This window comes from Ornithorhynchus anatinus, chromosome X3 (genome assembly GCF_004115215.2).
Source record: "Ornithorhynchus anatinus isolate Pmale09 chromosome X3, mOrnAna1.pri.v4, whole genome shotgun sequence".
NCBI lineage: Eukaryota > Metazoa > Chordata > Mammalia > Monotremata > Ornithorhynchidae > Ornithorhynchus > Ornithorhynchus anatinus.
Window position 1 is genome coordinate 8049423 of NC_041751.1, and position 13757 is coordinate 8063179.

At 42.7% G+C, this 13757-nt stretch overlaps 1 protein-coding gene across 2 annotated transcripts in view; it reads left to right on the forward strand.

Annotated features, from left to right (window-relative positions):
• The window catches only part of ADCY2 (adenylate cyclase 2), a 242188-nt gene that overhangs the window by 80474 nt on the left and 147957 nt on the right, over positions 1-13757 (forward strand). For both annotated transcript variants that reach the window (XM_029054073.1, XM_029054074.2), the window contains exon 3: positions 4254-4415. In XM_029054073.1, the coding sequence (XP_028909906.1) occupies positions 4254-4415 (162 nt within the window). The remainder of the gene's footprint in view (positions 1-4253; positions 4416-13757) is intronic.

A 13757-nucleotide genomic window follows, 5' to 3' on the forward strand; every position in this document is an offset into this window, starting at 1 on the left:
CCCCCTTAGGAAGTGTGAGAATTGGTCACAATTGATAGTTCTCATGCTAGTAGAGATGTAGAAATGATCAAAACTGCCTTGTAGGTGAGTAAAAGACTCCTTTTATTCATTTATTTTTTAATGGCATTTGTTAAGCACTGACTATGTGCCAGGCGCTTTGCTAAGGCCTGAGGTAGATACAAGCTAATCAGACTGGACACAGTCCATGTCCCACATGGGGCTCATAGTCTTAATCCCCATTTTACAGATGAGGGAACTGTGCACAGAGAATTTGAGTGACTCACCCAAGGTCACACAGCAGATAAATGGTGGTTTAGGGATTAGAACCCAAGTCCTTCTTAATCCCAGGCCTACGCTCCATCCACTAAACCGTCCAGTTTTTTGTCTCCCCTGCATGGTGATAGTTTCTTTTAGTAGAAGGAAAGCTGATTCTCTCAGTTTGCCTTAATTTCCAATCCTCCTGTGCCTCATTGAGAGAAACAAATGACTTTCTCTTAACTGGGCTCATCCTGGTGAACCAAAAGACAAATGCTGAACCCAACCTAACTGACTTCTGTCTTTCCCCTTTATTCCTCAACACCACCTTCACGGTGCCTAATCTCTTCTCTTTGGTTCTACTTCTCTCTGTTTCTATTTCTTTTTCCATCCACCCTTTAGACCAGTGCAGACTCAGATCTTGTAAAAGCAAGTATTTAATTCGACCATATAACCCAATTAGAGAAGCAGCATGGCCCAGGGATTAGAGCATGAGCCTGGGAGTCAGAAGGATCTGCGTTCTAATCCTCATGTCGTCACTCCTCTGCTGGGTGACCATGGGCAGATCACTTAACTTTCCTATGCCTCAGTTACCTCATCTGCAAAATGGGGATTAAAACTGCGAGTCCTATGTGGGGCAGGGTCTGCGTCCAAACTGATTAGCTTGTATCTTTCCAGTGCTTAATACAGTGCCTGGAACATAGTAAATGCTTAACAAATAACATATCAAAGTAAAAATGCATCTCTATGATCTTTCATCCAGGGTACATATCAATTGTACCCTTCACTCCTCTTATGATTTCTTTCAAATTTAACATAAAAGGGACAACAATAAACTTTGAACAAAATAAAAGAGCTAAAAATATATGCATCTTACTATTCAAAATAATAACTGTGGCATTTGTTAAATGCTTACTACAAGCCAAGCAGTGTGTTTAGAGCTGGAATAAATACAAAGTAATCGAGTCACTCACAGCCCCTAAGATGGAGCTCATAGGCTAAAGAGGGAGAAAGGCATTTAACCCCTTTTTTAGAGATGAAGAAACCTAGGCAGAGAGAAGTGATTTGCCCAAGTCATGCAATAGGCAAGTGGTGGAGTGAGGATTAGAACCCAGATCCTCTGCCTTCCGGACATGTGGTCTTTCCACTAAACCATGCTGCTGCTCCGCTTGATATGACTGATCCTTCTTAGATTAAGGTTGCATTTGCATGCGGGTATGGGTGTATGCGGGTGTTTAATTTGAACAATTACTCACCAAGATAGAAAACCCAACCCAAGAAATGCTATCATAAGCAGCATTTTCATTCACAAACAGGACTGCCAACAAACTCCACCAGCTAGTGCGATAGGCTAGTTCTCCACTCACCTGAAAATCAAATCAAATTACCTGACCCAAAAAAGCATCTCTGGATGAGTTTTTTAACATGCCATCTTGCTGCCTTCCATTCCTGGCTCTCATCTTTCTCCAGGCCCATGCTTGAAAGCAGAGCCCTGGACCAGCACGGCATTATTGAAACAGCTGCCTCTCAGAGGCGATGTGTGACTAGACCGTTCATCATCAAATAGCAATCTTTCAAAAATGACACGTCTGTGGAACTGAAACAATACAGAACAAACGTGCCAGCTGCCCAAATTCTTTTGAGAAGACCTTCATCACAACTTTGCCACTGCAACTTCTCTTGGTCAGGGGCACAGTGGAAATAAAAGGGAATTCATAATAATAATGATAATAATAATAATTGAGGTGTTTGTTAAATGCTTAGTTTGTGCCAGACCCTATTCTAAGCACTGGGGTGGATCCAAGTATATCAGGTGGAACACAGTCCCTGTCCCACATGGGGCTCGCGATCTTAAACTCCATTTTAGAGATGAAGGAACAGAGGCGCAGAGAAGTGAAGTGACTGGCTCAAGGTCACACAGCAGACAAGTGGCCGAGCTGGGATTAGAATCCAGGTCCTTCTGACTCCCAGCTCTGTGGTTCTAACCACTAGGCCACTTTGCTCTATTTCACTGCCTTACAACAAACACCATTACTCTGTTGGTTGTTTAGGAATCTATAGGTTATTGAGCAGATGCAGTAAGGGGTCACAGAATGATCAGTCCAATCAATCAATAATATTTATTGAGCATATATGGTGGGCAGAGCTCTGTACTAAGTATTGGGAGAATACACTTGAATTAGTAGGCATGATCCTACCGAAGAGTATAAAATCTAGAAGGTGACGCAGACTACATTAAAGGTTGTGGGTTCCTAAGTGACTCAGAGGCTTGAAGGGGAAGTTGGGGGGATCAAAAATGGAACGTTTAGAGATTAATTGGGAAAAAAACCTACTAGAGGATACGTGATTTCAGAAGAACTATGAAAACGGGGAGAGCTGTGATCTGTCAGATGTGAGGAAGAGGGAGTTTCAGGAAGAAGGGAGGATGTGAGCAAAGCTTTGGTAGCAGGAAAGATGGGAGTGAGACACAGCAAGTTAGCTTGACAGCAGTGAAGAAGGAAGTGAGAGAACAGAGTGGATCAGCGGAAGGTAGAGAGATGATTAGAGTGCCTTAAAGCCGATAGGCAACAACTAGGGGCATTTGAGGAATGGGGAGATGTACAGAATAACAGCATGGAAAAATTAAAAAAATAGAATATGCAAATGCTAAGGAATTAGATAAAACTGTTGGGAAAGGTGATAAGAATGATAGGTTGCGGAGCATTTCTCAAAGACGTCTCCTTTTCCTTAAAAGGATGGTTTTGTTCAATCAGTGTGTTCGTCAATATGTCTTTGGAGTAGAAAAATTTAAATGGAGAAGAAATAAACATTCAAATAGTTATGGTACCCAAAAGACCAGTTGAAAGTACTTTTGAGAAATCCAATTCCTCATTAATCAGGATTCTAGTGGTGCTCGTGGGAAATTTTACTATGCTCTGAGCTGTGAGATTTTTTTGGATGTACTCATAGCCGTTTAACAATGATGATTAAAAATCTATTAAGTCTATCATCTGCAACTTGAGTTTTAAGATGTGTAGAATGGACCGGGCAAGTTTCATTTAAGCAGGATTTGCCTCAGTTCTGGAGAAGGAACCCAATTTTCTGGAGACGATGTAATAATTAAACCCTTTCTTTTGTCTTCTGAATTGGTCTCTTGTAGCTGTGGCTATGGGGCTTTAAAGCTATCATGGATTTGCATTGGTTTTAAATAGCAAAAAGTGAAACATTCATCAAAAGCAGGGAAATAGGAAATGGGAAAATGTAGAAAGCCCTCTGTTTTTCTCCAGCAAAATGGTTTAGTACTTTTGAAAAATCCAAAGTTATATTTGCATTTCCTGATCCATGATTACCAGGAAATCAGAGGACCAGGGATCTAATCCCAGGTCTGTCACTTGCTGTGTGACCTTTGGCAAGTCACTTCGCTTCTCTGGGCCTCAGTTTCCTCAACTATAAAATCTGGATTCAATACCTGCTCTCCCTCCTACTTGGACTGTGAGCTCCACGTGGGACAAGGATGCTGTCCGACCCGATTAAATTAGATCCAGCCCAGCTCTTAGAACAGTGCTTAAGGCATAGCAAGTGCTTTACAAATACCATTATTAATAATAATAGTGATATTAAACCCTTACTGTGTGCGCTTCACTGTATTAAGCGCTTGGGTAGGTACAATAAAGTGGGGTTGGGCACAGTCCCTGTCCCACATGGGGCTCCGTCTCAATCCCCACTTTACAGATGAAGTAACTGAAGCGCAGAGAAGTGAAATGACTTGCCCAGGGTCACACAGCAGACAGGTGGCAGAGCCGGAGTTAGAACCCACAACCTTCTGACTCCCAGACCCACGGTCTTATTACTGCTGTCATCAGTATTATTGCTATCATTGTTATTATTATTATAACTCACTGTGGCAGAATTTCTTGAGTTTTTTGACAGCCTCACGTATTGGAAAAAGGTAGGGGGAATACATTTGGGAATTTACTCCAATGTGTGATTGACTGCTCTCTTTTCCCTCCTTCTCACAGGTGTCATTTTTTTTATTCATTATTTTTGTGGTGTACACCATGCTGCCCCTCGACATGCGCGATGCTATCGTTGCCAGCGTCCTGACCTCTTCATCCCACACCATCGTGCTGAGCATCTGTCTGTCAGCTACTGCCGGGGGAAAGGAGCATTTGATTTGGCAGGTGAGTGCAAAGCAGAATGAATTATTGACTGTAGTTTGACTCCTCTAGTACCAGGGGAAGACACTCTGCTCTTTCCCCTCCAGCATGGGATTCCTCTTCTCTCTTAATCCTTCTATCTCTTCCCCTTTCTGTACTCTGTAGGTGTACTCAGGTTAAATGGCAGTGGTCACAATGGTTTTCTCTCCTCTCCCTCCTACTTAAACTGTGAGCCCCGTGTGGGACCTGATTATTTTGTCTCTATCCCAGTGCTTGGAACTCAGTAAGTGCTTAATAAATACCATTATTTTCATGAATAGTAGTAGTAGTCGCATTAAATGATTTGTGCAGAACTCTCTACTAAGCATTGGACAGAAATACGCAGGGGGATATTAGACTCTGTCCTTGGCTCTCAATCTAAGAATACGTTGAGGGAGAAGGGACATGCAACAGACACAAAAGAAGGATGAAACAGTGAAAACACTAAAATTGTATACAAGAGCAGGACGATGACGTATATACAATGTGATGGGTGGGGCATCGTGACTTCTAAATTCATTCAGTCGTATTTATTGAGCGCTTACTGTGTGCAGAGCAGCGTACTAAGCGCTTGCAAAGTGCAACCCCAGAGTCCAGAGGAACAGTTGTAATGGAAGCCAATTCCTACCCCAGTGTCCTGAAAGTTAAGGTGACTTCAAAGCTGTCACTGCCTCCTCTTCTCCTGACTGGGGAAGAAGGGAGTGATGGGAATCTCAGTGGAGCGTAGGAGGTTTGGGTTGTGGCCCCTCTCCCACGTGGCAGGCTCTGGCAGTCCGGTTTTAGGTACACAGCATTAGCGACGCTAATGGATGATAATGCCCTAAATTCATCAGTAGAATTAATGGTTCTTAGCAATTAGCCTCCAAAATTGTTCATGCTATTATGAAAAATGAGATATGGTGAATCTATTTTGCTGATGGCTGAATTTCAGTAGCCTTTCGATAGTTGAAAGTCACTCTTGTTCCCTGTCCTTTGTGCTATTTCGTTAGGCTGAGATTTGGTAGAGTCTATCTCATGACCAGTTTCCCTAAACCCTCACCTTACCTCGACTCCAAAGACTAGGCATGGCTCCATTTCTGGCCCTCATGACCAAGTTCTTTTAAAGGACTGGAAAACTTTGCTCACTCTGAGAGATGCCAAGGCACAAGTTCAGTTTCCTGATTAAGGAGCAATGGGGAAGAAAACATTAGGTTTCATTAAGAGGACAAATAACTTCCTCACTGTTATTTTGCATCAACAAAAGCCAATAGAAGCAATTTGAGGTTACAGGAGACAAACATTCTCTTTCTTTTGCGTGGAAACTGCATTTCTCTTTGGTGGATTTTTATTGAATTTCACAAAGGGAAACCCCAAAAGACCGTGCCGTCAAGTTGAGGGAATGGCAGTAAGAATAGTAATTTGTCACCGGAGGAGGCGAGCTTGGACGTTGGCCATTGTCACTGTGGATTAACTGGTACATTCACAGTGTCAGAAATGATATCCTTGGTTCACATATCCTGGTAGAGAGCCTATTAAGGCGCATAATGTAGAACTGAAAACCTGCCATTAGGCCTACAGAAGAATCTCTCCCCTCTTTGAATCACGCTAGGAATTTCTCCAAGATATTTTCTGGGAACCTGGAAAGGTACCTTTTATCAAAACTTGTCACATAATAGCGCTCGTATTAGAGGAAGAGAAGAGGCTTCTTTCAAGGCTTAAATTTCCATCAAAGGATTCATCTAATGTCTGATTTTGTAATTTAAACCGTGTCTATTTTGCCATTCCCTTTGACGTGTAGCACGAGGTATAATTCAAACTGAGTTCATTTCCCCACCCAGATGACCTCTGGTTTGGCACAAGTACCAAAGTACCAGATACCATCATCGTCATCATCACTGTTATTTTTATTATGAAGTATAATAGGTCTTAGACATTCAGACTAGATTTATACAAAAGCTTTTCCACTTTGAAAATATGGTGTCTTATATGGTGTCTTGGTCTCATCCAGATGATATAAAAGCAATTTCAGTAAGTGCTTAATTTACAGTAATAGGCTGGGCTCTACACACAGACCTCTACTGTTCCACTTCTATTCTATTCTCTAATGTGGTTTCCCAGTCCTTTGCCTGTCAAAATGAAACTTCCCCTAGGGATTGGTACAAGACCATTAGGCCAGTGACTACAAAATACAATGCTTCTTTTTTCCTTTTTTCCCCTTTAGGGAGTGAGGGACATATCAAAGGATCTTGAGTTTCGTGGGTAGGCATGCTCCCTGCCCACCAGGAGCTTACAGTCTACAGAGGGAGGCAGGTCAGGCATTAAAATATTAAAATTCTTCCTTTAAAAGTAAAATATACTTCCTTTAACAAAACATCTGGTCCAAATCCAGGAATTTCAAGGAATGTTCCAAGAGGATTTAAGATGGGCATCTCTTATATACAAAAAATTATTTCATGGGGAACTTTTAGTATTCTGTTATAAAATGAACAAAAACACATAGTTTTGGAACCGATTTGCATTATTCACCCGTTGTTCTTCAGTTAGATTTTCGAGTGTATTATCCAAAAGAAGCAAATTAGTTTCTTTTTCACTTAAGGAGTCTGTTTCATATTATTTTTCTTAATTATAGGTTAAAGATGAGAACATAAGTCTGGGAAAATGTTTTAGAATATTAACACACTCCAAATGCCATTTGTTTGTGGAAGGGATGGAACCCAGTAGAAATGCAGTTCCCAGACAGAATAGTTTTTGTCATTTTATAGGCAACCTACTGTAATAGTCAATTTTATCTGCTTTTAGAGACTCTCACGCAAAGAAGTATTCATAAATTACTCATATATCACTAATAGACTACATTGCAGAAATCCTAAAGACCTAATGTTGTTCTATAGAAATTATCACTGCTCTTGTATCCATTAAGAGACCATTTTGTGAACCAAGATAAAGAAGTCGATCGGATGAGACACCTTGGGCTCTCTAGGGCTGGATAGGAAGGAAGCTGCCTTAGATGAGGCATCTGAAACTGCCCAGCTGTTTAAAAATTATCTTTGTAGCTTCAGATAAGATATCTGCAGACAGTGTTAAAATGACAAATAGGTGATCAGGGACAGATCTTGGGAGCTGATAAGTAGACCTGGAAAATCTATTATAGATTTCAATCGGGGCACCAAAAAAGAAAAAACAAAGATTAGTGCAGACATGTTCACCCCTTACCAGAGTAATAATGACATAATTTTCTCCTGAAGATATAGCTTGATTTTAAAAATCCTACCTTCTGTGAAGCACTTTTCTAAGAGGTGGCATAAGACTTCTGAAACTTTCTACGTGGACCATGTGATTTACTAAATTGTTTTGACTGGTGGCTTCCCGTTGGCCCGATTTGGGAAATTTCAGTCAAAGTCAGGACTGGAGGAGGGTGGAGGGCAGGAGGGCAATAAGCTTGCCCCGTGAAAGGCTCATTCCCCTTCACCTGGTTCAGATCAGTAATGCCTGCCAACTCCACAATACCATCCCTCCTGCTAAGGGCCTGGTCTGGACCAGCCCCCTCCCCCACCTCCCACCCACTCTCCCTACCTCTGTGGCGGACCTTGAATATGATAACAGATCATGCTGAATTGTTCTAGGAGAATACATAAAGAAGGTGGTCACTCATCCCTTTTTTTAAAAAAAGGTTTACCAGTAAGCTTAGTTTTCAGTTGGACTATCCCTTGCCTTGTTCGGATACCACGTTGGACACCTTAATGCCCAGTATTTCCATTTTAAACATCTCTCCCTTTGGTCAGCTCCCACTACCGGGTTTCAAGTCTCGGAAGCATCACCCTTGTTGGCGGGACACCCGCGGAAGGGAATTCCAAAGCTCCAGAGCCGATGGGGAAGATTGGGGACTCACTGGAGAGGCAAGCTAGGTTGGTGTGGACTTAGACTACTCTAAAATGGTGCGTATGGTAGTATCGTGTTATGCGGCATATCCGTGAGGACCGTCAGTGACTACCATCAGCCGACTTTGAGGTGGTATGGAGAAATGGGGTCCGCTCAGGCCCAGTGTTCTCCCTGCCCGGTTCAGCGCTAGCCTCGACACGATAGGGATATACCTCTGACCTGGGAATGAACCAAAGCTGAACTCAGAAGGTGTCCTGGAGCCCATTTCCGGGTGTGTGATCTCACAGAGCTCTCCCGCAGGGCACAGGGCTGGGAGTCAGAAGAATCGGGTTCTAATCCTGGCTCTGACATTTGCCTGCTGTGTGATCTTGGGCAGATCACTTAACCTCTCTGTGTCTCAGTGTCCTCATCGGTAAAATGGGGATTCCATACCTGTTTCCTCTCCTCCTACTCCACGGGGAAAAGGAACTAGGTCTGATTTGCTTATCGTATATCTTTTCCAGAGTTTAGTACAGTGCGTGGCACATAGTACACACTTGACAAATCCCACATTTGCTACTAGAGACGAACGGGATTTCAGCAGTTTTAGGATGACTTCTGAATGCCAGAGCACCTTCCTGGAAGATGATTTTAGGCTACTTCTGATTTGAGCCTGTCTTGCTTCTAATTCAGCAGCTCACGCTTCTAATTCCTTGTGTCTTGAAAAAGCCATCCCTTCCACTGACTTTGCTTCACCATGTCCCTCAGCCTCTTCGAAATTCTCTTTAAAAAGACATCTGCTACAGGAAGGATTTCATGAATAATCCTCCCACTTTCTCAGTCAAACCATTCCAGCAGTCACTTAGACATCTACTCATTCATTTGTATTCGTTAGGCATTTTCTCACCCTTAACCATGGTACAGTCATATTTTTTTGGTATGTTCTGCCGACTCCCTCAGTAGAATGCAGGCTCCTTGATGACAGGAATTTCTCGTTCTGCTACTTTTGAATATTTCTAAATGTCGAGAAAAGTGTTTTGTGCCTAGTAGGGGCTCAAATACAGTTGATGTCGAGGCAACTGCCATCCCTGAATGAGAGGAGGGAGTAAGGAGACTAGAGGTTGTTGGAGCCTAGCCCAAGCCTGCCTGGGTGATCTCAGCGTTGATCCGTGGGTGAAGCTCTATGCCAAGCAGACCCAGGAATTAACTCCAATTTAATTCGTTGCAATAACCTACCACTCTTTCGTGGCACCTGAAATGTAAGGTTCGTTCCCACCCATCCTCCTCCCCCATCTGGTTTCCACCAAATACCAAGTATGGCTGAAAAACCCCTTGTGGACTTCAATAATAACACTACGGGCCTGAGAGTCGGTAGGTGGGTTCTTATCTCGGCTCTGTCACTTGTCTGCTGTGACCTTGGGTAAGTCACTTCACTTCTCCGGGCCTCAGTTATCTCATCTGTAAAATGGGGATTGAGAGTGTGAGCCCCACACGGGACAGGGACTGTGTCCAACCCAATTCGCTAGTATCCATCACAGCACGTAGTACAGTGCCTGGCACATATTAAGCACTTAATAAATACTGTTATTATTATTGTTAAAATTGTAGTGTTTGTTAAGCATTTACTATGTCCCAAGCTCTATACTAAGCACTGGAATAGATATAAGGGAATCAGGTCTGACAGAGTCCCCGTCCCACATGAGGCTCACAATCTAAGAGAGAGGAAGGATGGGTATTTAATCTCCATTTTACAGATGAAGAAACGGGGGCACTTAGGAGTTAAATGACTTTCCCAAGGTCACACAACAGGCAAGTGGTGGTGCTGGTCCTCAGGCTCCCAGATCCATTTTTTTCCACTAAACAGATGCTGCTTTCTCAAGTCAATACTCTTATTTTATATTACACACTGAAGTATTTCTACATCAGTTACTGGCAGGGGAATTCAGGCACATATGCCATGAAGTTCATCGCCTTCATAGCTCACAGTTCACAGGTTTTCCCTAGAGCATTTCCATAGAGCAGGAGATTTCTGAGCAAATATTGGAGCTAAGGATGTGATGGACACTCTGAGTTTGACCCTGACTTGGTTGGAGACCTTATGAGGGGTGATGGGATTAACTACAAAGGTTTCTAAATATAGCTGTATATTTCCTGCTGATTTTGACCCAGTTCGCACACCCCCCCGCCATGCGCCATACACACACATACCCTCACATCTCTCTTTTTTTAAAAACTTCAAACCAACTAAGAATTGAAGATTAGATCTGTGTTCTCTCAGAGAAAATGCAGGAGTATCTGGACTCTCTGAAAATCAACATTTGGTCATTTGGGGGTTTTTTGTCACCTATTCTGCTGTGAGGATCCATATTCTTTGCTTGAAATAATTCCCTGGTGCTCAATGAATCAATAATATTTATGGAACCCTGACTGTGTGCCGAGTACTGAGCTAAAGTGCTTCTAGCATGGGATTGTGTGTGTGTGTACTGCATACATTTCCTCATCAATCTCTGAGGTGTATGAATAGCAATGAGTCAGTCTTTTAAATAGTGTATGTTTCCATGTATTCTTGAAAAGGGAACCACAAGGTGATGCTAAATGGTTTCAGCGTCTCACCCAGTGAATACTGCATATTGCAATTTTCCACAAGAATAATTTACCCATGTTGTCAAAAGGCACATTAGCATATATGGTTTTCACAGTTCACCTAAATAGATGGATTTTTAAAATATGACCTAGTGATGAAATATCCAATTCAGATCTGGGGATTCTGAAGTTTTAATAATGACTTATTAGGTGACTTTGAGCAAATGGCAATTCCTCTAGTAAGGTTATGGGAATGACATGTCCCATGTAAGTTATTTGCATTTTTAAATCTCTGGAGTTTATTCAAAGACAAGCAGGGAAAGACAAAATACTGAGTCTTAATCTGTGCCTTTCGGTTCAAGGTTTCTAAAGTGGAGATCTGAAGCTTAATGTGAATTTTGAGAAGCTGCATTGCAGGAGACTGGGAGTAAGAAGGATCTTGTCTCAGGTCCACAGCTTGTCTGCTGTGTGACCATGGGGGAGTCACTTAACTTCTCTGTGCCTCAGTTACCACATCTGTAAAATGGGGATTAAGACTGTGAACCCCATGCAACATAGGGACTGTGTCCAACCTGATTACTTTGTATCTACCTCAGCACTTAGAACAGTGCCTGGCACATAGTAAGCACTTAACAAATACCATTAAAAAAAAATTACCCTGGCCACCAGTCTCCATTACTAACTTTTCTTCTCCCCTCCTTGCATTTTTGCCTTCATAAGAGTGAATTACAGAACTCCATCAGGTGAGCTGGTAGGGGGTTGAGAAATCCCCTGAAACTACCTGGCTAAGTTCAATCATCCAAGCATCTGAAAATAGAATCAGTGTGTGAGAAAACTCAGTTAAGCCTAGGGTTACTGGGAGCCACGAAGGTAGGGTGGTCAGTGATCCCGTAGAGAAATGTGCTAGGTTTGGGTCTTCAAGGGTGGACTGCAGCAGAACGATGAACATGGCAGCATTACTGTTTTTAAAAAAATGGTATCTGTTAGGCTCTTGGTATGTGTCAAACATTGTTCTAAGCACTGGGGTGGATACAAGTTAATTAGGTTGGTCACAGTCACTGTCCTGCCTGGGGCTCACAGTCTAAGTAGGAGAGAAAACAGGAGCCCTGAGGCAAGAGAAGTTAAGTGACTCGCCCAAGATCACACAAAGCCGGGATTAGAACCCAGGTTCTTTGACTCCCGGACCCATGCTTCTTCCCTTAGGCCATGCTACTTTCCTGGGCTTAGCACATGTGACACTGCATGTATCTTGCAGTGCTTAGAAAAGTGCTTTGCAAATAGTAAGCGCTTAACAAATACCATAATTATTATTATTATTATAATCTTCTTTGTGACCATCCTGGTCTTGATGGCCCTGCTCTAAAATCTACTACATCCTTAGGGAGAGGCATCCGCAACCCTGTCACTGTCAACGCATGCGCATCACAGCACTGTGCCAACCTTCCAACATCGTTCAACGCCATCACCCATTAGTCTGCATCAGGTGGTCCACAGTCGGGAAGCCAAGCTAAGAAACAAGTCTTTTGTTCAGGTTCAAAGGAAAAGGTCCGAGTCTAGTTCTAAGTTTTTATGTATACGTATCTTAATATTTAATTTTTGGTACTCTATCTTTCAAATCCTTGCCAGCGAAATGTTGCTTCAAACATTTGCTCTCTCAAGTCACACTTAGATGCAAGGCTAGGATCTCACCAGCGGTAGTGTCATCTTGGCAAACGAAAGCTAGCTACATAACAGACTCCAAAAACATTAATAACGTCGGCAGGGCCCGGATTCGGCTCACGCTGCACTGACGCTTAACGTTAGACTTGCCCATTGCAGATTTGGACCCAATTCAGATTTCCCTAATGAAAATGTATTCTCTAAAAATATGCCTGGCCTGGGGCAAACACAGTCATTACCGACATCCATTTATTTTGGTGCCTTTGCCCAGGAGCCTTGAATCTCTACCAGAACAAGCTTTCAGACTTGTAGCTCTTATCTGCTAGATTAATGCACCTTTCTAACGTCCGGCGCTTCATCTAAAGCCTTTCCCCGGCCACTTTGTGTTTCTCCAGTAGGTACCCTGAGCACACACTCGACCTTCTCTTGAAGCAAACTGTCTCCCCAAGCTTTGTAACCTGAGGACCGCACTGGCAACTTGCCCGGAATCCAAAAGCCACCTGTAATTTGCATACGAATGCACTTTGGAAATTCTAAAATAAACATAGGCAACCATAATATTTACTTATCCCTTTTTGCTGGGGCATGATGAATATATGTCTCTTCCGGGTGGTATTCCCCAGCAGTGAAAGCCCGTGGTTGAATAGCTATCTCCGCATCTTGCCTTTAACAGAAAGTAATTACAGAGGAGAAAGATAATGTCACTGGGGAAAAAAAGAATAATTGTAAGAAAGGCAGTCTCTGAGCCATTAGAGCAGCAGAGCAGTCAAAGGGTCTGGTTGTTGGATTTCTGCCAGGCCGGATGTTGCGCTTCAGATACAACAAACTCTACAAAGTGGAATCGAGACTTCCATTTCAGAAGATATGCTCCCCACTTGGCCTTGGCTACTCTCTGTTGTTTCTCTCCAGCCCATATAAACCTGCCATGTAGAAACTGATCTTTCAATAGTTCTGTGAAAAACCACATGCAGGATCTCTAGCCTATTTGTGAAATCCTCCCCTCCTCTTCCCACCCTTCTCGTAGAATGATGCAAGAGCCAACATCCAAACCTCAGGGGCAGTTATGACTTTTGGTGTTTTCATTTCTGGAAAAGTTAGCATAGCTGTTGGAACCTCAGACATGCTGGGAACGAAGTTTCCAATTCCAGATGAGCAATTGATCCTCCCAAATTAAGAAAGGAATGATGGACGGATGTGAATGTGTAAGTGTGGAGGTAGACAGACGAGGTCTTGAAGCTCAAGATTGGT